Source organism: Pteropus medius, unplaced genomic scaffold (genome assembly GCF_902729225.1).
Source record: "Pteropus medius unplaced genomic scaffold, Ma_sr-lr_union100, whole genome shotgun sequence".
Classification (NCBI taxonomy): Eukaryota; Metazoa; Chordata; class Mammalia; order Chiroptera; family Pteropodidae; genus Pteropus; species Pteropus medius.
The window spans coordinates 293,686-315,709 of NW_024346980.1; the positions used below are offsets into that span (position 1 = coordinate 293,686).

Genomic DNA, 22,024 nt, shown 5'->3' on the forward strand with positions numbered 1-22,024 from the left:
CTCAGCACGGACGGGTGCCTACGGCCAGGCCAAGTCAAGCCGACGCTGCAGACGGCAGCTCCGCAGAGGACCTGGCATGGGGGTGGGGGAAGGGACCCAGCCCCGAGCCTCCGCCTCCCCTGCACACACCCCTCCTCCTCCTCGGTTGGGACCCCAGCGCTGTGCCCACGCCCCGCCTGCCGGCCGCCAGAACGTCCGCACTCAGGCCAGGCTGGCGCCTGCTGCTGCTGTAAAGCAGAGACCCCCGCAGACTCCCCCAGCCCCTGACGCCAGCCCGGGGGGACCAGGGAGAGAGGTGGGGACGGGTCAGCGGCCATGGCACAGACCCGCCCGCCCGGCACCAGGGCTCCCCTGCCTCATTACCCAGCAGGCTGCAGGGAGGGTTCCCCCAGGCTGGTCAGGATCCCCGGGGGGGAGGGGCTAGGTAGTGGCCCTCAGGGTCCAGCGTCCACCTGCCCCATCTCCCACTGCTTAGCCTTGGAACCAGGGTCTCCAGGCCCAGCTGCGGCAGGGCGAGCCCCACACTATCCCTGGGTGTCTGCAAGGGGCCCAGGTGCCAACCAGACATGGCGTCCTGGCGGCCCCACAGAGCCCTGGACAACCCGGGCTAATTCACGTTCTTTGGTCTGGGTTTGCCAGAGCCAAGCGGGGTTGGTGCAGGGCCACGAATCCACAGGACTCTCAGGCAGGGTCCTGGCTGCCCCACTGGCTGTGATGACTCCACCTTCGGGTGGGAGTTTGCACCCACCTGGAGTGGCAGCTGCCGGGGTTGGGCGTGGGAGGGAAGTGGCCAGAAGCTAGACGCCCTGAGGATCTGAGCCCGGACAGCCTACCCCCAGCCCCTCACACATGTGTGCCGTCCGGGGCCTGCCCCACAGGACAAGGCCCTCCTCACTCTATGCCCCAGAGACACAGAACACGTGGCCACCATCCTGCTCGCCAAACTCAAAGGCATCTCGTGCCCCGGGCCCGACACACCTGGGCCCCCAGCCCGGCAGGTGTGCACAGGCTGCTGCTCCCCACCCCCCAGGCTGGACTGGCCCTGGGCAAGCAGAGGGGCAGTCCTGGGCCGTGGGCAGGGCTGAGCAGGCACCTGACGGATACCCGTCCTTGTCCTCAGAGGCGCAGGTCTGCGGGGCTGCACTGGGGCTGCAGGGTGCTCAGCCAGACCCTTCAAAGCAGAACCCAATCCCACCCCCCCACCCCAGGAGTGTGTCCTGAGGCCGTGTGTCTGTCCATAGCCACAACCCCACCTCCACAACACAGTGACAAGGCGACAGGGAGGACTGGGGACTCTTTATTACTGTGACCACAGGCGTGACAGAGGCAGCGCCCATGGCCCGCGGTGCAGCTCCTCTGGGTCCCGGAGGCCCTGTCACGTGCCCAGGAGCAGGCCGGAGAAGCTGGAGCCACTCTGGACGGTGAGGGCTGCCCCGGAGCCATTGTCCACGAAGACGGAGGCGTACTGTCCAGCCTGCAGACACCCGCGATGGACGTCACCACCCAGAGGACCGCGACGCCCCAGCAGGTGGCTGCCGCCTCAGGCCATGTGGAGCCCCAGGGTTCTGAGTGGCTCTATGGCCAACATCCGTCCACCCGCTGGGCTGGGCTCGGTCCACACCGAGGCTCGGAGACGCAGGGTCTCTCCTGCCCCAGCCAGCCAGCCCCTCCGGCCTCACCTGCAACTGTAGCAGACCCTGCACCAGCACCGTCAAGGCCCTGCCACTGCCGTCCAGGCCCGAGATGGCCTCCAGGGACCTGGGCACAGTGCCACAGGTGAGGGCACAGCTGGCCCGTAGGCCTGGACCCCACCCCAGTGCCCAACGCAGTCATTTGTGTTTGGGGCAGCCCCCCGCTCCGTGGGCAGGACGGACACCCACTCCCAACGCAGACGGTGGCCCCAGGAAGCGCCCACTCACGTGTGGCGGTGACACAGGGACTCGATGCACACGAGCACCCGCACCGTGCCCCGTGGCCGTGGCGGTGCCCGGCCCTGCAGCCCCCTGCGGTCTGTGGAGACAGCTGGCTGCAGCGGCTCTCGGGGAGGACGGAGCAGAGTGGGGGGCTGGGGCTGGGGCTGGGGCCTGCGGGGCATACTGCCCGACAGACCCCGGAGCAGCTGCGGGTGGAGGAGGTGGGCAAGGAGCCCCGTCCGGGCCCCCAGCAGGCACCGAGGTTGCAGCCAGAGGCACCTCTGCAAGGGGACCCAGAGGAGGCCAGTCCCGCCCCGCATGCGCCCAGGCCCGGCCCCGCTCACCCACGTGCAGGCTGGCAGAGAACTGGAAGATGGCAGTCACGGGGGCTGTGAATCGGCCCGAGGCCAGGCTCAGGCCAGAGCCCCGCAGGAAGGCGCCCTGGGCGGCGGGCTGGAGGGACAGTGGTGAGCAGCGGGCTGCAGGGCCTGGACCCTCACCGTACACACCCAGCCCGAGGAAGGCGCCTACGACCAGCAGCCCCCAACTTCACACTGGTCCCCAGTGGGCAGGACAGAGAGCGTGACGTGTGTATCTGCACCCACCAGGCACAGGCTTCGGGCCCTGGGTGGGGGAAGAGGCCCCAGAAGCCTCCATAGGGGTGCGACCCTGCTGCCTGACCACCTCAGACCCCACCCCAAAGCTCGGTGCAAAGTGGGGGTCTGGGCACGCCAGCCGAGCCCTGATCGTGCTGATTGCTCCCCCAGCCCCCGCTACGTGGACGTGAGGGGCGGCCCTCCTTGGCGGCCAGGGCCCGCTCGCCTGTGGGGCCCTGCCCAGCGCCCTGCACCCACAGACCCCCAGCCCCGCTCACGGCCTGGAAGCCCTGCAGCTCCAGCAGCGTCTTCCTGTCCACCAGCACCGGGCCCTTCAGCCGGCAGTGGAAGGCCTCGGGCACGAGCCACCCGCCCAGCCCCTCCGGCAGAAGCGGGCCCCGCAGCCCTGAGGACCGACGCTCAGCGGCCTCTGTGAGGACAAAGGTGAGGGCAGCAGCTTGGGGGGCACTTGCTGGGCCTGGGGCGCCTTCTGAACCTCCGGGAGGAGTGGGGGTGCCTCACCTCTCAGCACCTCCTGAAACTCCCGAAGCAAGGCCTCCTGTGTGACTTCTGCACCGGGGGGGCCGGGGGGGCCGGGGGGGCCGGGGGGGCCTGGGGGGCCAGAGAGTCCTCGCTGAGGGAGAGAGGAGGGCGTGAGGACCCGGCGGGAGCCACAGCCGCCCCTGCCCTGGGCTCAGACCCCAGGCTCACCAACTTCTTGTCTCGGCCTCGGCACCGCTTCTTTGAGGCCCCATCATCCGGCCGCCGGACAAAGTTCAGCCACGTCATGTGGGCATCTGAGAACTCAGGCCCCGAGGCCTCGGCTGGCTGCAGGGCCGAGGGACAGGGGTTGTGTGCCGGCCCAGGCCCCCTGGTGCCCCCAGGGGCCGGGGGAACCTCAGGGGTTCCTTGGGCAGTACTTAGGACAGACACAGGAAGATGGCCGCCCCTGGGGACTCAGACCAGGGCCACAGGCAGGGCGATGGCTCAGGGCCCTCTGGGAAGCCAGGCCTGATGTCAGGTGCCTGGGTTCTGGTTGTGTTGAAGTGACCTGCCCCTTCCCACTGCGCCCTGTTCCCGGCAGACAGGCGCACATGGGGCTAGGCCCACGTGTCGGACAGGGCCATGGCCCTGGCTGAGGCAGGCAGTGGCGGTCAGAAGCAAGTTTTCCAAGAGCCCCGCGCTAGGCAAGCGGGGGCGGCACAGGCCTCACTCTGTGCTGGACATCGGGCAGGCGAGCTGGCAGCCTCGGCGCCTCGGCCGGCCCTGCTCTTCAGGCTTGGACCAGCCACAGCCGGCCAGCCCACCTTGCTGCTGGAGGCAGGGCTGTGAGGGGCGGAGCAGAGCTGCCTGTGACCTTGTCCCCAGCCCTCCGACCACCCGCTACACACCAGGCAGGGGCAGCCTTGCCTGAGCCTAAGGACACTCGTGCTCGTCAAGGGGTGTGGGCTGCAGAGAGCCAGAGTCTCTGAGGAAGTCTGTGCTGGACTCTGAGAGGAAGCCCATGGAATGAGCAGAAGCGCAGCGGACCCTGGCCTGGCTGGGAGAGAGCCACTGCCGTGGGGCCAGCGGAGGCCTGATCACCCCCGACAGCCGTCCCAGGCAGGACAGGTCAAGGGTCCTGGCCCGAGGTCCAGGCCAGCAGTCATCCTCAGCCCCAAACATATCCTCCCCAGGAAGAGAAGCCAAGAACACTCCAATGTCCCCTGATTTCTGTCTGTGCCCCTGGCCGCCACAGACCCTAGCCACACCGGAGGGACCCAGGGGCATCAGTGGCACGTCCAGGGGCAGATGGAGGAAGAGCAGGCAGAGCAAGGTCCTGACATCTGGGGAGGGCCACCCAGGGCGTGTCACACGGCCTGGGACACACCGTGGAGGCACCTCAGACAGAGGTCCACCTGTCTGCCCTAGGCTGCCCTGCGCACTTGATCCAGAGAGGAAGGGTAGGCCAGGCAGGGCAGGAAACCGCCACCAAAAGCCCTCGCCTGGGCTGGCAGCCCGTGCTCTTGGCTGGCTGGCAGGGTCCAAGGACTCCCTCCTCGGCCTGCCCATCTGCAAAACGGGGCCTCGGGCTCCACTGGGGCCGCGTGGGCTGACGGCAGCCAGGCTGGCCGCCACGGAGACGCCCTTGGGTGGCTGGGAGGCCAGGATCAAAAGCATGCAGGCTGGCGGGGGGCCTGCCCTGGCAACCGCCACACCCCTCTAAATCCTGGGGCCCCTGGGGTCAGCTCTAAGACCCCTCAGAAGACCCTCAGCCAAAGAAGGCAGAGGCCCAGGGCTGGGAAGGTGCAGGCATCTCAGGCTGTGGCCAGAGGGCCTCTTGAGGATAGGCACATCCCATGCCAGAGGCCACAGGGGTGCTGGCTACACAGCAGTGGCGGGGGGAAGTGGGGGGGGCGCCACCGGAAAGAACAAGCGCGGGGCGGGGGGGGGGCAGCCGGTTCCCACCAGGGTGTCCGCTGGGCAGCAGGTACCCCCGAGTGCCTCCCCGCCTCCCCAAGTTAGGGCTCACACCTCATGGCAGCAGGGCTTCAAAGGGTTCAGGGAGCCTTGCTTTGAATCCTCCTCCCTCCCCAACCCCTTCCCACGCCTGGCTGGGGGCAAGGCGGAGAAGGGGGTGGGGAGTGGGGTGTCGGGGCCAATTCCTACCTTATCAAGATGGGAAGGGGGCCGGGACCGGAGTGCAGGATGGTGCCGGGTGAGTCCAAGCCCCCACGTGCGCCCTGCCCCAGCGTACCTTGGGGGAGCCGGGCAGCCCCTCGCTGCTGGCCACTGTGGCATTCGGGGACTCGGTGTGCTGGCTAGGCTGCCGTGGCCTCTTGGGCTCCCGCCGGGCCACGATGCCCCCAAGGAGCACGAACTGCGGCCAGAGGAGGACCGCGGCGGCGGCCCAGGCCCAGCGCATGGCGGCCCGCGGCTCCGGACCTCGGCGGCGGCTCAGCGCGGCGCACCGGGGCGCCCGGGCAAGCTCATGGGGCGGCGCGGCCGGCACTCAGAGCCCCCGCGCGGAGGCGCGGCCCCGGGGCACTGGCCGCCGCTGGTGCATGTCTGTGCGCGACGAGCCAGGCGGCGGCACGGCGGGCACCACGACGGGCAGAAGGCGCGAGCGACGCGGCGGGACGCGCTCCTGTCCCTGCGCGTTGGCTGGCGCCGGCCTCCCCTCGAGCGCACAGTGCCCTCAGCTCCCGCGCCGCCGCCAAATAAACCCTCCCCTCCGCCCCTCCAAGGGGGAGGGCTCATGGAGGATCCGTCAGCGGGCGCCCTGGCCGCCGGGGGCGGGGACGGGGCCGGGGACGGGGCGGGGGCGAGCACCCCCACTGACCAGCGCCTCAGCTTCTGGGCTGAGCAGGCCTCGCCCCGCCCGCGCAGAGGGGCTGGTATCCCCCAGCCCTCCCACCCCTTCCCAGGGGGACGACTCACCTGGGAACCGTTAACAGATTCGCCCCGCCCCCCTGGGGCTAAGCTCCTGGCACCTCACACCCGCTGCCCCTCCGGGGTGGAGACTCTATTGGGGGCTCACGGCCTGCATAGCCCCTTCCCATCATCCACCTCACCCAGGCTCTCCCGCACCCTTCCAGCCTCTGCGGCGCATCCCCCTGGCCCAGGGTCCTGGCCCCAGGCCTGCTCCTGGGAAAGGCAGGCTGGGGGAAGCAGGGGAGCTGACCCAACGGGCTCCCAGCCTTGTGCTGGCCTCGGTGATCCTGGGTGCTGTTCCTCCACTGGGCTAAGCATGGCCAGCAGGGGAGGGACAAGATGTGGCAGGTGGCTGAGACTGCCCATCTTTCTGCCCGTTTTCTTGGGGCCAACCCTTACTGCCTGAGCGGCTGCCCTCACCCAACCAGGCCTCTTGGTTCCCTGCTGTCCTAAGCCAGCAAGAGGAAGGGAGACAAGTCCCCAGGCCAGTCCCTTCAGAGGTCCGCAAGCAAGCTCCTGGTGGTTATGGGCAGCCAGAAGAGCCCATTGACAGGGAATTTCCCTACATCTGGACCTGAGCAATGGGCGGGGGGGGGGGATCCCCAGGGAGAGTGGGGTCTTTCCTTCAATCACCCCAGGCTGCAGGCAGCACTATGCTAGGCCAGCTCAAGTGACAAGCCCCGGGGCTCAGCCGCTGCCCAGACAGGCCTAGATGCGCTGAGCGCGGTCAGAGCCTGGCCGGCCCCGAGCAGCTGCTCAGTCGGCCTCCGGGGGGCGTGCAGGGCCCGGTGGACAGACAGCTGAGCCTGCAGACCCTCTGATCCCCAGGAACGATGGAGGCAGCCAAGTGGAAGACCCCAGCCACGCGACATCTATGTCAGCTACAGGCAGAGCCAAACCTAGCATGAGCTGGCAAGGCCGACGGGAGGGGTGGCCCCCTCGGGGGCACGCATCCTCCCTCTTCGCTCAGGCCTCTTGGTCACCTCCAGGGTCAACAGCAGCAGAGCTCAGTTGCAGCCTCAGCTCCCGATGCCTCAGCCTGGCTAGAGCTCCAGGTGTGACCTGGCTTAGCAGAAGTCAGGAAAGGCGGCCCAGGAGACTCCAGCACATGCCAGACTCCTGAGAGGCTTTTGTCACCTGCTTCCTAGTGGCCTAGTCCTCCGAGGCCTGAGTGTGCCAGCAGAGTGCCACTAGCAATGCACCATGTGACTGGCTACTGTGGGGACACGGCCAGCGGTGCCAGCCTCCAGCCATCCTATGGCAGATAGCCTCGGCTGCTGGACAGGGTAACATGGCGATGGCAGGTGAGGCTGAGCCTTAAACTGCTCCAACCCCACCTAAACCCTGGGTTCTGCTCCTGTCCCCAAGTCCCTTCACAACAAGCAGGAAGGTCCACATGTCTCAGCCAGGCCATGTCCTGCACTGGGGACACTGGCCTTCGAGCTCGGGGCTGGGGGTGGGCTCTACAGGTTTGTGTCCACATGCCGAGACCAGCTCTCAGCTTTCCGGCGCCCCTCTCCCACGTCCCGAGGGTCCTTCCAGGGCACAGCTCCCCCAGGAGCAACTAGAGCCACATGGAAGGAAGCAGAGGAAGCCTCCTGAGCCGTCTGAGTCTTCCTGCCACAGCTGCCAGCTGCCTCTGGAGAGGCTCTGACCAGTGCTCGTCTCACCCACCCATCCTGCATCCCAGATGCTGGACACCCCGGAGCCCCGGCAAGGCCCCACGGCAGGAGCCACCCCAGCCTGTCAGAAGGAGGCCGAGAGCCTGTCTCAGGCTCCAGGAAGCCCCCCGGGAAAAATACGGTCCTGTCTCCAGCCGTCCCCACACCGGCCGATTCACACGTGCGCGTGAACGCCGGCTTCGTCCGAGGCTCTGCTCCCTCAGTGGAGACAGACTTCAGGACAACCTGGACATACATGTCCGAGAAGGTCTAGGGACGCCCAGCCACCCTCCGCCCGGGCTGCAGCGAAGACGCGGTAGGAGAGCGGGCCCTGGGCCCCGGGCGAAGGCTGTGTACAGCGCCACTGACCACCGCTGACTCAGGCTTTTTGAGTCTGCACTGCTCAAACACACCGGAAGCAGCAGGCTGAGGGAGCCCCGCTCGCCGGTCCGCCTCCCGTGAGCCTCGGCCAATGTGGCGCGCATGGAACAGCCACTGAACCTGTGGCGCCCAGCACGGCCCAGCGCGGTGCCCAGCGCGGCCCAGCAGGCGGCCTGGTGGACCAGCCCCTCCGCCTCCGCACAGGCAGGGGTGGGCCCAGTGGCGTGGCAGGGCCACCAGGGTCACGGCAGCTCTGGGCCCCCTGGCCAGCCGGGCCCAGGTGGACTCACGTTTCTGCCAATATAGACTCAAACAGCACGAGATTTAGAAACAAAGATATAATGAAACATTTTTCTCAAAAGAGTGAGTTAAACACATACAAGTTGTAAATAATGGGGCTATTTTAAATAAATTGATCAAAAAACAAAAGTCAAGAATGTAAACTGCACGGCTGCTTGTCAGTTTCCCGGTCAGGCCCTGGAGCGAAGTCACAGCACGTCATCCGAAGGCTCACAGGTAAGACTGGCGAACGGATGTGAGGCAGGAAGACGCCATTAATCCAGGGACCGCCACCCCTGAACTTGGCCGTGTCCTCCAGGGCAGCTTTCCCTGCTGTAACGCCCGGTCCCGTGTGACCTTCCAGGAAGGACTGCTCGCCAGCACGGACCCGGTGGGAGAAGGAACATGAGGCCCCACCCCAAGCCAGCCCAAGGTTTGGACCAAGAGCGAGAGAAGCTCCAACGCACACGGACCTGCCTCTTGGGTGGGGCCGCGGAGGGCTCCTGAGCCTGTGGACACGAGGAACTGAGGGGCGGCTCTGGGCGCAGAAACCTGGCGGGGAGAAGTTGGCCTGCAGGACAAGGGTGAAGGGCGAAAGCTCATGGTCACGGCGAGCAGACTCTCAACTACTACCTCGCCACCAGGAGGAAGCGGCTTCGTTCTGAGTGAGCCAAAACCAAACCGCCAGGGCCAAACCCCATCCCCGGCCACGGCCCCCCTGGCAGGGCCAAGAACGCACGCACAGTGTTTGTGGGCATCGAGTTTTGTATTTTTAAGTGACCAAATCTAATAAAATGAAAAATGGGTTTACTAAAACAAGTCCAAGAGACGACACAGAACATAAGCGGTAAAAACCAAAGCGTGAGGCCCTCGTCTTCGACGCTGAGCTCCACAGCCCGCAGCAGCCCCGGGCGAGGACAGGCGCCCGACCTCGTGTCTGCTCCGCATCCGAACCACACACTTCGGTTTTGTTTTCCTCTTACAGGTTTTAAAAAGCTAACCCCAGGAGTCAGGCCGGTCCGTCTGCGCCCGGCGGCACGTCCAGCCAGCGTCAAGCCCGGGCCCGGCACCCTCGCTTCCAACCGCCTCCGCCGGCCGTGCGCACAGCTCACTCCTGCGCTATGCTTCTCAGCACGTACTTGACCGTGTAGGCGAAGGCGGCAAACCCAACTATAACAAACAAGTTCGCCAGGGCGCCGCCCAGGAGTCCGTGGTGCCGGTTGGCCTGCTGCAGGCCAGCGAGGTGTGGCCCGGCGCCCGGCGCGTGCCCGTTGAGGAGCGGGAGCCCGTTCTGGCCATGGTGCGCGTCGCCATCCGGAACCACGTCTGGGAGGGGGAGAGCCTGGGGTCTGCAGCCGCGCTCGTCCTGTGCTTTCTGCTTCTGTTTAATTTCCTAAGAGAAAAACGGTGAGGCGCGAGATGGAATGATCCCGCTCCCGCGAGACCACGGAGGGTCTTCCGATCCGCCACGAAGATTCTGCCCTGACACCCGCCCTCGGAGGAACCTAGTGACTTGCCAAAAGCAGTAAGCCTGGGCCTCACGGACCGGACCGGCAATGAGCCAGTCCCCAGAGACCCTGAATGACTGTGGCCTTGACCTCGTGTAGCCCGGCCTCCCCTGCTCCAGCCGCGAGACCAGGGAACCGTACAGTCCCTCACAGCAGGGACCTCCCTGCCACTTCTGGCCCACCCGGACCTTCAGTGGCTCGGCAGCCAGCTCCGCGCCCCCTCTCCTGGACCTCTCCGCACCCACCCACGCCAGTGCCTGCCGTCCCAGCACCCGAAGAGCACGTGTGGGGACAGGTGCGCCTCCGTGCTTGACATCCGTGGCACAGTGACACCAGGAGCGCACGCTCTTGTAGGAAAGACTCAGAATCCCATGTGTTTCTGACCCGGGAAGCCCAAGTGCCCACCAGGCTCTACTGCTCACCTCTGAGACTTCAGGAAACAGTTCGCAAAAGACTTTGTCTTTCAAATTAAATGCTAAACTTTGTGCAGCCAGTTGTCTTTTCTGGAAAGAAAAAAAAGGGAAATATCAGCCCGCGACTAATTCTGATTCTTTAGAATCCTGAAAATGGATTCTTTTGTAGTCCGAGGTCCTGTCGACGCACCCAATCAGGCGGCTCTTCACCAGCTAACGTGCAGTCTCGTGAGGATTTAACTCATCACTCCATCACCGTCAACTAATGACAACACACCTGATCCCTACTTAAATAACAGAGAGATAAAAACTCATTAACCGGGTCCACGGCCACGCCACCCTGAACAAGCGCGATCTCGTCTGATCTCAGGAGCTAAGCAGGGTTGGGCCTGGTTAGTACTTGGATGGGAGACCGCCTACGAAGACCAAGTGTTGTAGGCGCAAAAAGTAAAAATAAGGGATTAAAGGCTGACAAGGTCCTTGAAATCTGTGAGGTTAACCAAAGGTTGCCTCGCCTCAAAAAAAAAGAAAAAATGTTAACCGGGCAGGCAAGCGCTGACCACAGGCAACACCCTGGCTATGCGAGGGGCTGAAAGAAGGACCCCGGGCCAGGGGTCCCTCCAGTGGTGCCTGGAGAGCAGGGACGTGGCAGGGACGCGGGCAGAAGCCGCGGGTGCCCAGCACTCACCGTGAAGTCTGAGGTTTCTATGCTGCCCAGGGTGGGGCCCTTCTCCACCATGAAGCTCAGGAGCCCGGTCAGGATGGTGGACACAGACCAGGCCGGGTTCCACGTGTCTGGGTGGAAATCCGTGATGGAAAGACACAGCCTGCAAAACAGTGACCTGTCACCAGCGCACACGTTCGCCTGGGCTGTGACCCGCCCAACGCGCAGCAGCCCCTTACCTCGTGTTGCACTTGAACCTCCCGTTGGGGGTTATCATGTAAATGCTCGGAGGTTTGAAAGGGAATTCTCGGGGAAAGACTAGCTTTCCGTGGTAGTAGCCGCCTGTTGGGACAGAAGCAGCCTCGTCGTGGCCCAGTCTCCTTCCCGGTACCCGCCCTGCAGGCTCCCACTGGCCCCGCCTGTGCCCCCGGCCACCCGTCCCTGGACACGTGTCCTGCTGGGGTCTCACCATGGCCTGAGGACCACCAAGCGGAGCAGGGCCCTGCCCGCCACGGCTACTGAGAGCGCAGCACCAGGTGAGACCCCGCCCGGGCTCCTCGCCACCCCTCACGCACCACAAGCGGTCAGCTGCGGGAAGCTCCCTCTCCTACGCTACCTGCTTCTCCTTCTCCACCAAACTACACCCAGCAGCAAGCGAACCCACCACCATTTCTCCTGCCTTAAAACACCCAGAATCCACAGCCATCTGATCCCTGCCGCCTGCCCCTCCTGTGCACAGCCTGGCGCCGTCCACCCGACACGGCGCTTGCTCCCAACACAGTGCCTCGCACCTGACCCTGAGATCAGCAGACATCCCCGTTGGGGTGTCTGACCACCTCCCAGGCATCCCGCCACTCCTGACCCTGTCCCCTCAAAGACCCACACCGGCTCGGCACCCTTCCTGTCCATGCAAAGGCTGCCTGGCTCCGTCTAACAGGCTCCGCTCACCACTAGCACTTCCTGGGGGGTGGTCTCAGCTAGCCTCACATGATGTGGGGAATACTGTGATGACCCTACACTAGGACCGCCACCTGGACTCCCCTCCAAACTCCAGACCGGTGCCTTGACCGTCCAGGCATCACCACCCCGAAAAGGCCCAAGACAGAACTTCCCCAAAACAGCAACTCCACCCTCTCAGGCGTCCAGACCGCAACCTGGGAGCCCAGCCCCCTACCCGCCACATCACTGGACACTTTCAGCCCCGCCCTTCCATCCTCTGATGGCCTCGCTGCCTCCCCCACCCACCCGGTCCAGGTCCTGGCAGCCTGGGGCACCATGGAAAGGCAGCACTCGGGCCCACGACAGCCCGGCCGAGCGACGCTGTGCGTGTGCGCGTGTGCATGCGCCTACAGTGACGCTCCAGGAACACTGCCTCCAGCACCTGGGAGAGGTCCAGCACAAGGACGGGGGCGCACCGGCCCCGAGTCACCTCAGGGTCTGCTCTGACGCCGCTCCTGGAAGAGGCCACCACCACCCTGGCTGGGCTGCAGCAAACCAGCCACCTCGCCCAAGTGCCGTCACTGCCACTCTGCACTGTCAGTGGTGGAGGGAGCACGTGACCAAGTGTCACCAGCTCGACAGGCAGACAAGTCCACCAGAGAGAGGCGCACACTGGAAACGGCGGTGAGAGCACGCACACTTGAAGCCACTAAGGAAAGCCCAGACACGAGCAGAGCGGCCTGGCACGCTCAGAACCACGTCTCATCGGTGCCCAGTGGGAGGCAGCCTAGACAGCAAGGACGCGCTGTGGTGGGCGGCCACCTGCTGTGACTGCAGCCTGCAGACCCCTTGAGGACCTGCCGAAGACAGCAGAGTCACACTCCGCAGCGGCTCCTGAGCATGACGGGCCCGGGTTAGAACTCTGCCAGCGGAGACCAAAGACACCGGCTGGTCCCCGGGGACAGAGGCCCGGCTCAGCCCCGTGCACGCGGGGCCCAGGCAGGGGCGGCGGACGGGACCAACCAGGGAGCTGATGCTGAGCCATGAAAAAACAGACAACAGCACACTGCGAGACACACGCCCTCAGCCGCTTACGTCGGACCAGATGCACGAATGTGCACGTCACTGTGCAGAGAGGAAATCTAGGGCACTGCACGATTGGCAGGAGCCCCAGGAGGTATCACCCCAAGAGGGAAGAGGCCAGGCAGGGGTGCCAGGAGGGTGAGCCCTAGCTCAGAGATCACACTGTAGCTCTGGGCTCCTGAGCGGATGTGTGAGTGCCCTGCCAACAGCCGCCACCCCTCCTCCTGAGCGCCCACAGAGACGAGCCCTGGGGACCAGGGGAGGAGTGTGTGGGCCGCACAGCGCTTCCCCCACGGTCCCGCCTATGACCTCGGTCCTCAGTCCACGTGCACCTCCCCAGACACACGTCCTGACATCAGGCCCACTGGCTCCTCCCACTTGATTTTAAACTGTTAGCTATCCTAGGTTCTTCGCTTGTTCGTGTAACTCTTAGAATAAATACTGGAGACCGAGTGTGTGTGCACCCAGGAGCAGCTTTGTTTCGGTTTTGCCAGCACTAGGGGAAACCCACAGATTGACCGAGGGAGCATTCTTTACCACACTCACGCCACAGGAAGCCAGCTCCGAAGCCGGGGCACTGCACCTGCGAGAGCCAGGAGCAGCACGGCGTGGGCCCAGGGTGAGAACCGAGTCAGTGGCCAAGAGCACCGAGCCAGGCAGCCGTGGACACGGGAGGGGCTGAGACCGGGAAAGAAGCTGGGAGGCCAGGGCCCACGGGGGCGGCGGGGAGGGCGAGGCCGAGCCCATGCCCAGAGCCCACACTAGCCCGGACCCAGATGGACGGGGCAGCTCCAAGGAGCCCTTAGAAATGCCAGTAAGAGCGGTCAGCAGAGGGTGGCCCTGAGCTGTGGCGGGGATGGGCAGCAGGTGCTGTGGGAAAGGGAGGGCGGGCAATGGGCCAAGCTTCTGGTCCCTGAAGGGACTGTGTACCCAGGAGGTCTACAGGCCTGATCCAGCAGAGAGACAGGAGGACAGGGCAGAAGCAAGCAGGGGCAGTGGGGCTGGGGCACTCGAGGTCTCCTGCAGCCCCAGCGTACCACTCCCACCCAAGGGTCAGCTCATTGCCACCAGCAACAGTCCTGCCTACTCTTGGCGGTGGGGGCTCTAGTTACAAATTAACAACTTTTTGTACTGTATTTGAGAAATACTAAAACCACAAAGAATAAAAAACACACAAACACCAAGCACAAGGCCCCTCGCGAGGGAAAACGCTGCTGGCTCCTGGTGTCGCCTCTTCCAGCTGGCAGAAAACGGCACACACTTACGTGCCTTCACGCGGGCTGTGTGCACCATCCTGAACCGTCCTTCACCTGCCTGCCGACCACAAGGCCACCCTCGAGCCCACAGCCTGCCGCAGGGCATCCAGGCGGTCCCCGGTGTGTGACCTAGTAACACACCCACCCTCCAGATCCGCCCAGAACCCAGCAGAACAGGGATCCTGGGCCACCGCAGTGACACACCTGCCACACTGCCTTCGAGAGCCAGCCTTCCTCACTGCCAGCCCCCGTCTGCTGCCCAGCAGTGGCCCTCAATCCTCTTCCTCCACAGGACTCGTTAGTGAAACCGTAAGCAAGAGCCACACGGATGTCCCCAGTTTCCCAAAGGCAGGACCCAGTGTCGAGGAAGCTGGCTGGAGGCACAAGCCATGGCTGGGCCCTGGGCTTTGCCCACCCATGGCTGCTTGTCACCCAAAGCCCAGAGACCTGCTGACCGAAAGCGCCACGGCCCGCTCTGTCAACGACACCAGGGGAGCCTGGGGCACCACCAAAGCAGCGTCGGAGCAGCCAGGAGGGCGGAGGTGGCCGCCGGCCCAGGCCCCATCGCACAGCCTCCCCAAGCCTCGGTGCCCACCACACGACGGACTCAGCAGAGCGCACACTCGGCCAACACCTCTCCTCCCTCGAGAGCACCCACACGCCTCTGGAAACAGGAGGGCCCAGCCATCTCAGCATCCACCTTGCTCTGATCCCACCGACGCGTCAGACTCAGCCCAACTCCAGGACCTATGGACGGCCCCCGACACAGCAGCAAAACCAAACGCGAGCAGACCCCCTGGGACTCGGAGAAACGTTAGGGGGCATCCCAATCAGCCAACCACTACGCACACTCCAGGGCCGCCCGCTCTGCCAGCACAGAGCAGACTCACCTTCGTAGGGCGTCATCTCAGGGCCTCGGACCACGTAGTGCCTGCGGGAAAGAGAGGGGTTAGCAGGCTTTGGGGACGCGGATCCTCCAGAATCGGGGCCCCTCCAAGGCCAGGGCTTTGCAGGGCCCAGCTGAACACTCACACACACTCGGTGCGCGAGGGTCAGCTCCTCGGGCCGCAGACACCCTGGTCACTTTCTCAGGGCCTCCGAGGCCACACCTCCCGAGGCCCCCACGATGCACGCCTGTCTGCACAAAGAGCAGGGTCACCCTCTACCACCAGCGTCCCAAGGCCTCAAAACCTCAACTCTACAAAACGATCTTGGTGTTTCTGTGGGTGCCCAAAGGTCACGCAGGAGACCAGATGGGCAGCAGCTGGTAACATGAGATGTCCTGGACGAGCCAGACACAGCCTCAGAGCAGCCGCCCTCCAGGAGCCACAGGGACAGCTATGGCTGTCACCACAGCCACACAGCAGTGGGAGCCCGAACCAGGAGGGCCCTGCGCCTCAGAGGGGCGGCCCCGCCCATGGCCCTGCTCTCCACACAGGGGAGGATGGAGGGGGGGGAGGAGGGGAGCGGAGGCGGCCTCGGCTCACCCCAGGAGACCAGGCTCAGCAGTGTTCAACCGCAAAGGCACAGACCAGAACAACCGCGCACCGTGGTGACCGTGCCTCCAACACCTCTTCCCACCAGGACACACACACGACACCTGCTGTCTGTTGATTCGTTTCATTCAAAACAAAACAAAACGAAACAAAATAAAACAAGAACCATGCAGCAGCCACATCAGCTGACCAGGAGCAGCCCCAGAGCTAAACACATGACATGTCCAGCAACGTGGCCTTCATTTGTTACTGCTCCAATTCCCGTGCCAATCTGAGGACACTGAGAAGGGGCAGTGCGAGAGCTCAGCAGCACGGGGCGGCAGAGTGAGGCCCGGGCAGCACCCGGGCCCCCTCTCCTCTCAGCTGAGGGTGGAGCTCACCCAGTGGCCTGGCGCTCGGTCCTCAGCCTGCTTGGGGACCGCAGGTGCCAAGGAAACGTGCTTTCACAGAGGATCTGGAGGCCTGGCAGATGCCGAGTAGAGGTGCCTCTGTGACCGGCCCCACTGCAAGCGCTGGCCCTGATAGGCTCCCTGGCAGGGAGCGCCTCACATGTGGCCACAGCTCACCGCGAGGGCCTGGGCACGCCCGCGTGAGTGCACAGGAACGGGGAGCTGTGCAACCTCCCGCGGACTCCCCCTCGCCACCTCTGCTGTGCGGTGACCACGGAAAAGTCCCTGTGACAAACCTCAGTGGTGGGTCCCCCTAGCAAATGATCGGCTCTGGGGACCCATGTGGGGATGGGCTTCCCATCAACTGTGTCCTGGGGCCACGCTGGGTTTTGGGGTTTGGGGGCAGGGGCAGCCGTGCTGCAACTCTGACGATGCTCGCACGCCTCAGCCCGCCAGGGCTGGCCACCCCGCTCCTGCCAAGGAAGGTGGACACAGGACCCCTGAGTGCCTGTCCCATCTGCAAAACACTTCTGTTAACTCAGTTAAATCTCTTTCCTCTGGATTAAAAAAATTAAAGTGCTTTTAAAGATCAAAATGTAAACTACCCTTCAAAGGAAGGCGACGTGCTTCTTAGCGTCCCAGCCCTATTCCTCACGTCTCCCAAAGCCCTGGGGAGGGCGGTATCTCTGGCAGCCGGCACCCTGTACCACCCCTTAACATCGCGAGAAGCTAATCACGACGCGATGGTCACCGCACAGATGCACTCATGTCAGCCAGAGGGCTGTCGGGCACCCGCCCAGGCCAGTGCTGGGAGCTGGGGCACCAGCTGCCACCTCTCCAGGGCAGGGTAGGCTGCCTCCCAGTGCCGAGAGCAGAGAAGGGGGCTGCAAACGCTTCTCCTCCACAGTTGGAGACCCTGGCCCAGCCCTCCCCTAGGAAGGACACTCTCCAGCCCAACGTGCAGGGGTCAAGGGCCTGCTGTGTCCCCAAGGACATCCAGAGTGTCTGCAGGCCTCATCACGTGCACTGGCACCTGAGGCGGGCACAGCCGCCACGATGAGCACGCTGGGCCCACCGGCCGGGACAGTGGGCGCCGGCCAGGGCAGGGCCGCGTGCGGACAGCAGCCTCACCATTCCAGAATGTTGGAGGGGAGGGGCTCGGCACGGATGTAAGGCACCGGGTCTTTCTTGATACGGAGGTAGTCCTGCTTCAGGCGCTGGGTCGCGGTGGTGGGCGCTCTCTTGGTGCTGGTGCCACTCATCTGTTGAGGACAAACACCGACATTCAGCAGGGACCAAAGACAGTCACCGCTGCCTCTCCCAGGAGCCCAGCACCCAGACGAGGCCTGGGGCCATCCTGCTGCACCCGCCCACCCACAGAGCTGCTCTCCTCTCCCGCCTGCTCTGCCGTAACCTTCATTTTTGCGACGTCACGTGCAAAGACTTTTTTAAAAACCTACTCTAACTTCAAAGTCACAGGCGTCTGACGCCTGGACCTGACCCCGACTGTGCTCAGTGACAACGCGCCAAGGGACAGCTCACAGCACGGAACTCAGGGTGCACCCCAGACCAGCGGCTGTGAAGGCCACTGTCACACACCTCCCAGCATGTTTCCCACTGGGCGCGGTGGGTGCGAGGGGAAGGGCAGCAGAGCAAGAGCCTCCCCTGAGACTGGAGAGAGACAAGAGACCCTGGACCGACTCAGACGCGCGTGAGGGCAGAGGGCAAAGGACACCTTCCCGGAAGGAGGCAAAGGTCGACAGCCAGAGGCTCCAGGACCGCGCTGGGCCACTGTGTCAGGACAAGGCTGGCCAGGAAGGTAAGGCCTAGCCGCCAGGCGGCAGTGGGGAAGGGTCTCAGCCTCCATCTTCAGGCACGTCGGGCCCTGTGTAGGAAAGGTCATTCTGGTGTCCCACGCGGGATGGCTGGACAGCATGAGCCAGACAGGATGGTGCAGGACAGACTGCAGGCTAGGGACCAGGAGCACAGCTAGGCCCCAGGGGCAGAAGGGGGGGGGCAGGGAGCCTCACGCACCGCTCCACCCCACCTGCTTCACACGCCGGAGTGTCTCAGAACGCAGGATGGGAAGGCAAGAGACTTGTGCTGCTAAAAAGAAAGTGTGAAGCCACTGGTCTAAGATGTAACAGAGACGGGGGACACACAGGGGTGTGTAGGGACAGGGGAGGGGGCACCTGGGCCACAGTGGTGGCAGACTGGGTTTGGGCCACCGAGGAGGAGCCACACTCTGCCACCCAGCGTGCCGCAGCACTGGGTGTCAGGGGTCCGGCTCTCCACTCTGACCTCCCTGTCGGCACCTAGCTGACGTCACTCAGCCCCACCACGCCTACCCCCCTTTACCTCAGCCTCCGGCTTTTGGGCCCTTTTTTGACCCAAAGGTACAGCCAGACTCACTTCCCCCTGACCTCAATAGAGACGTGGCCCTTGCCCGCTGCCTGGTTGGATGCCCCTCACAGGGCTGTCCCCACCAGACAACGGCCAGGGCGATGCATGTGCTCTGCACCCCCAGGCCTGTACAGTGGGGCTCAGCCAGGACACACTCGCCCACCCTGGGTTCCAGCCCTGGAGTCCCTAAACTTCAGGTTCCTGGTCCCCTCCCCCTTTCCGTTGCACCCCCGTGCAGGGTCCCCCACTGGCCTCCACGCCACAGACTTCAACCAGGTTCCGTTCCCTGCAACTCCCCCAGCGCCACGCGAGCGAACGTGGTCACCGCCCCAGCCTGCCAGGCTCCAGGAAGCAGTGCCAGCCGGACCCCAGGTCCCGCCCACCCTCCAAGGGCCCCGAGTTGCTGGGGCCCAAACTCCCTTCTCGCGCTCACAGCACGGCCCGGTCCCCACTGGCGGGAAACTCACCAAGGCCCTTCCCAGTCCAGCTCGAAAACCAAGTCCCTCGAAAGCCTCCCTGATTTCCTGGCCTGGTGCCTCCGCACTGCCCTTCGCTGGCCTCCCCAAGACCCAGCTCCACACAACACGGGAGCCCGTCAGGCCCTGGCAGAGGCCGCACACTGGCCGGGGAAGGGAGAGCTTCCCACACAGCACCGCCCCAAGTGCACGGCCAGGCGGCCCGCCTCGGCCAACACCTAGTAACGAACACAGCAACGACCAGAGAGCGAGCCCCTACAGGGCTTGTTTTAAACGTGCACCCCGAAGCGCTCTGCCACACACACACCCCTGTCACTGCGTAACTCAAATACAATTATGTCTGAACCCAGGTAAGCGGCCAGGCCGGACGCACAATGCGTTAGTGGACAGCCACTCGAAATGAAACAGAGCACGCCAGTCGGTCACAGACTGCTCTCGTTCTTGCTTCCAAAGCTATGATCTCTAAAATCACATTTGTGACTCAACTACCCGACTCATACAAAGAGGTCCCTAACGACCCCTCCATTGCCTCGCTCAGAACAGTGCTCCCGTGAGCTCTCCAGGTGATACTAGGTGACAAAGCCGAGAATCTCTTCCGACTTCCCCCTCCAGACATGGTGTGTGGTACCTATACCTGTCACGGTGTCTCGGTTCCCTGCAAACCAAGCCCCACAGGGACAACACGTGAGGTCTACTGCAGTGCAGGAAAGTGTGTACGCTAAGAAACAGGACGGGAAAAAACACATTAAAACCCAGAAGCTGAAAGGAAGCGGCCTGAGCCAACCCCTGAACACGAGTCCCTTCAGTCTGACGTTGAGACAGAGCTGTCTGCCCAGCACCCGGTCACCCTGCTCCGCATACGTGTAGTTCAGGTGACAGTAATGACATGAGAGCTGGGCCTGACCCGCCAGATGGGCGCGTGACACACCCAGGCCCAGGACGTGCACGAAAGTCTCCCTTCTCCACCAGGGCCCCACTGGCACCGAGGTCCAGCCGTGTGTGCAGTCTACACACGGGGCTTCTCCATTGAGACCCTCCAGTCCTTTCTGCGGAAGCCAGATCACACAAGGTTGCACTCCCTGGCACAAACGGAGCCTGTGCCACCGCAGTGCTGTGCGCTCGTGCACCTGTCAGCGCTGCTCCCAGGGAGCGGTGGCCTTACCCCCTTTGGCTGTTTCGTGCAGGGCCTGCGAGTGGCTGGGAACTGGATTTGAATTACGACCAGCTAAATAGCATTAAATGAAAAAAACTGACGTTTATACCTGGCCAGAAGCTGAGACGATGCAAACAACTAGCACAGATGAGCAACTTGTCCAGGGCCCAAGCCCCACTCCAGCCGGCTGGCGGTGCAGTCACCCGACTCTGGCTTCCCACTCCTACCGCCTGAATTGTCTATTACCCCGAGGGGCAGAATTCCTGGCACACTCATTCCTGTTGGGGTTTAGGAAGCAGTTCGGGGTTCTAACTGTCCAGGGGTGAAGCGGCGGCGGGCTCAACGGCACCTACCGCACCCCAACGCGGGTTCCCAGGACACACACCAAGACTGCCGGCTCCTCCTGGACGCCCGCGGGTGTGCCACTAGCAGGAGGCCTTCCCGTAGGAGGCGCCCCCTGTGGCCGACCCAAGGCCCACGCTGGTCGCAGGACCACCCCGGCCCGGAGCCCCGGGCGTCCCGCCGTAACCGACCTCAGGTTCTGCGCTTCGAAGCGGCGGGCCGGGCGGGGACGGGCCGTGCGGTGGCCCCGCGACCCCGCTCGGGGCCGGCTCCGGTGGGGCGGACGCGCGGCCGAGGCCCCGGCGCAGGCCCGGCGTGCGCTCACCTCTCCCCGTGGCCGCGCGTGGGCCGCCGCCGCGCTCAGGCTCGCCGCGGCCGAGGCCGGAGCAGGGAGCGGAGAGGGGGGCCCGCGCCGGAGAGCCGCACGCGCCGGGACCGAGCCCACCACACCGCCGCAGCGCCGCCGCCGCCGCCGCCCCAGCCTCCAAGATGGCCGCCGGGGCGGGGCCACCCTCGCTTCCGCTTCCGCTTCCGGCGCGCGGCTCGCTGCGGCGGCCACTCTAGGCGGCCGGGCGGGCGTCGGCGGCGTCTCGCTGCCGCCTCCAGCCCCGCAGGGTGGGGACGTTCGGCGCGTGCGCGCTGGCGGGCCTCCCCGCGGCCTTGTACCCCCGAGCCCCCCAGCTGTTGTGGTCAGTCCGCCACCGCCCTCCCGGGCGTTTCTCGGACGTATCGCTGTCCACTGGGCGGCCCCGGGGTCCCGGACCGCCACCCGCTCCACCTCGAACACTCTCCTCCCCAGGACCACGGTCCACGGACCTCCGGCCGAGAGGGGGTGCGCGGTTCCTGAGAAGACAGTCCCAGTTAAAGGGTGACCCCGGCGGTGCTAGAGTGATTCCCTCCCTGAGTTCACTGGGACCCCGACTCTTCCATCAGCCACCTTCGCCCAGCTGGGGGCCCAGTTCTTGTGACCACTTAGAGGAGCGGCAGGCGCTTGAGGTCCACGGCCCACCAGTGGCCGAACCGGCCCAGGGCCTCTGAGAGTCAAGTCCTGGGATGTCTGGCCACCAGTGAGGCCGGGTCGGGGAGCCCTGCGGGAACCTGTGCCAGGTGGGCTCAGCTGTGGGCAAGCCTGCCCAGCCCCTGCCCACGGGGACAGCCCTTCTCGTAAAAATAGTTCCACTGGTTCCCGACCCAATTTCCCACCCAGCCCATGAATAGGGTCATTGTTCACCAGCGGACACTGCACCGAGGCTCGCTCTCCGCTCCCACGGTCCCTTCCCTGACTGTGGGGGAGGGGGAGGCTTGCCCCCCCACCATGTAAACAGGGGTGAAGCAGGCAAGTGGGGTGCCGGGGTGATGTTAGAGTCGGAGGGGAGGTCTCCTGGATAGAGTTGCCAGCCTTACCTCCAGGGCCTGGAGCTGGTCCTCTCCACGACACGTCTGCCATGGGCGAGTGTTTGCGGGGACCTCAGGGGGCAGATAGATCAGGGTGGGCGGTGGTTCCTGGACCAGGGAGGGCCAGGTGGGTGGGTGGGCCAGCAAACTGCCCACCATCCTTCCTCAAGAGGCCGCCCACAATAGGACCAAGTCAGGGACCAGAGTGTCCACCACAGGTTGTGCCAAGGGAGATGCTGCCCATTGACCATGAGGCTGGCGGT

General features: G+C 64.7%; 2 protein-coding genes and 1 pseudogene across 9 annotated transcripts; 1 reads left to right on the forward strand and 2 right to left on the reverse strand.

Annotated features, from left to right (window-relative positions):
- Positions 1-434: 434 nt before the first annotated feature.
- On the reverse strand, positions 435-5,793 carry C1QTNF12 (C1q and TNF related 12). Of its 2 annotated transcripts, XM_039876805.1 has the most exons (8): positions 5,247-5,793; positions 3,221-3,337; positions 3,032-3,143; positions 2,788-2,939; positions 2,258-2,366; positions 1,920-2,010; positions 1,680-1,758; positions 435-1,474 (listed from the first exon to the last, which is right to left on the reverse strand). In XM_039876805.1, exons 1-8 carry the CDS (start codon positions 5,412-5,414, stop codon positions 1,376-1,378), a joined length of 927 nt encoding a protein of 308 aa, XP_039732739.1. In that variant the 5' UTR covers positions 5,415-5,793; the 3' UTR covers positions 435-1,375. The 2 variants fall into 2 exon arrangements, with proteins under 2 accessions (XP_039732739.1, XP_039732738.1); XM_039876804.1 differs by having other exon boundaries at positions 1,354-1,758.
- A 2,990-nt stretch (positions 5,794-8,783) lies between these two features.
- Positions 8,784-20,851, reverse strand: UBE2J2 (ubiquitin conjugating enzyme E2 J2). 7 transcript variants are annotated; one of them, XM_039876808.1, is made up of 8 exons: positions 20,410-20,551; positions 20,134-20,302; positions 17,124-17,254; positions 14,998-15,038; positions 11,069-11,171; positions 10,854-10,992; positions 10,175-10,255; positions 8,784-9,637 (listed from the first exon to the last, which is right to left on the reverse strand). In XM_039876808.1, the coding sequence occupies exons 3-8, from the start codon at positions 17,252-17,254 to the stop codon at positions 9,353-9,355; spliced, it is 780 nt and encodes a 259-aa protein (XP_039732742.1). In that variant the 5' UTR covers positions 20,134-20,302; positions 20,410-20,551; the 3' UTR covers positions 8,784-9,352. The 7 variants fall into 7 exon arrangements, with proteins under 7 accessions (XP_039732742.1, XP_039732743.1, XP_039732746.1 ...); XM_039876809.1 differs by lacking the exons at positions 20,134-20,302; positions 20,410-20,551 and adding an exon at positions 20,692-20,851; XM_039876812.1 differs by lacking the exons at positions 20,134-20,302; positions 20,410-20,551 and adding an exon at positions 20,558-20,664.
- On the forward strand, positions 10,488-10,606 carry LOC120614137 (uncharacterized; annotated as a pseudogene).
- Positions 20,852-22,024: the final 1,173 nt, after the last annotated feature.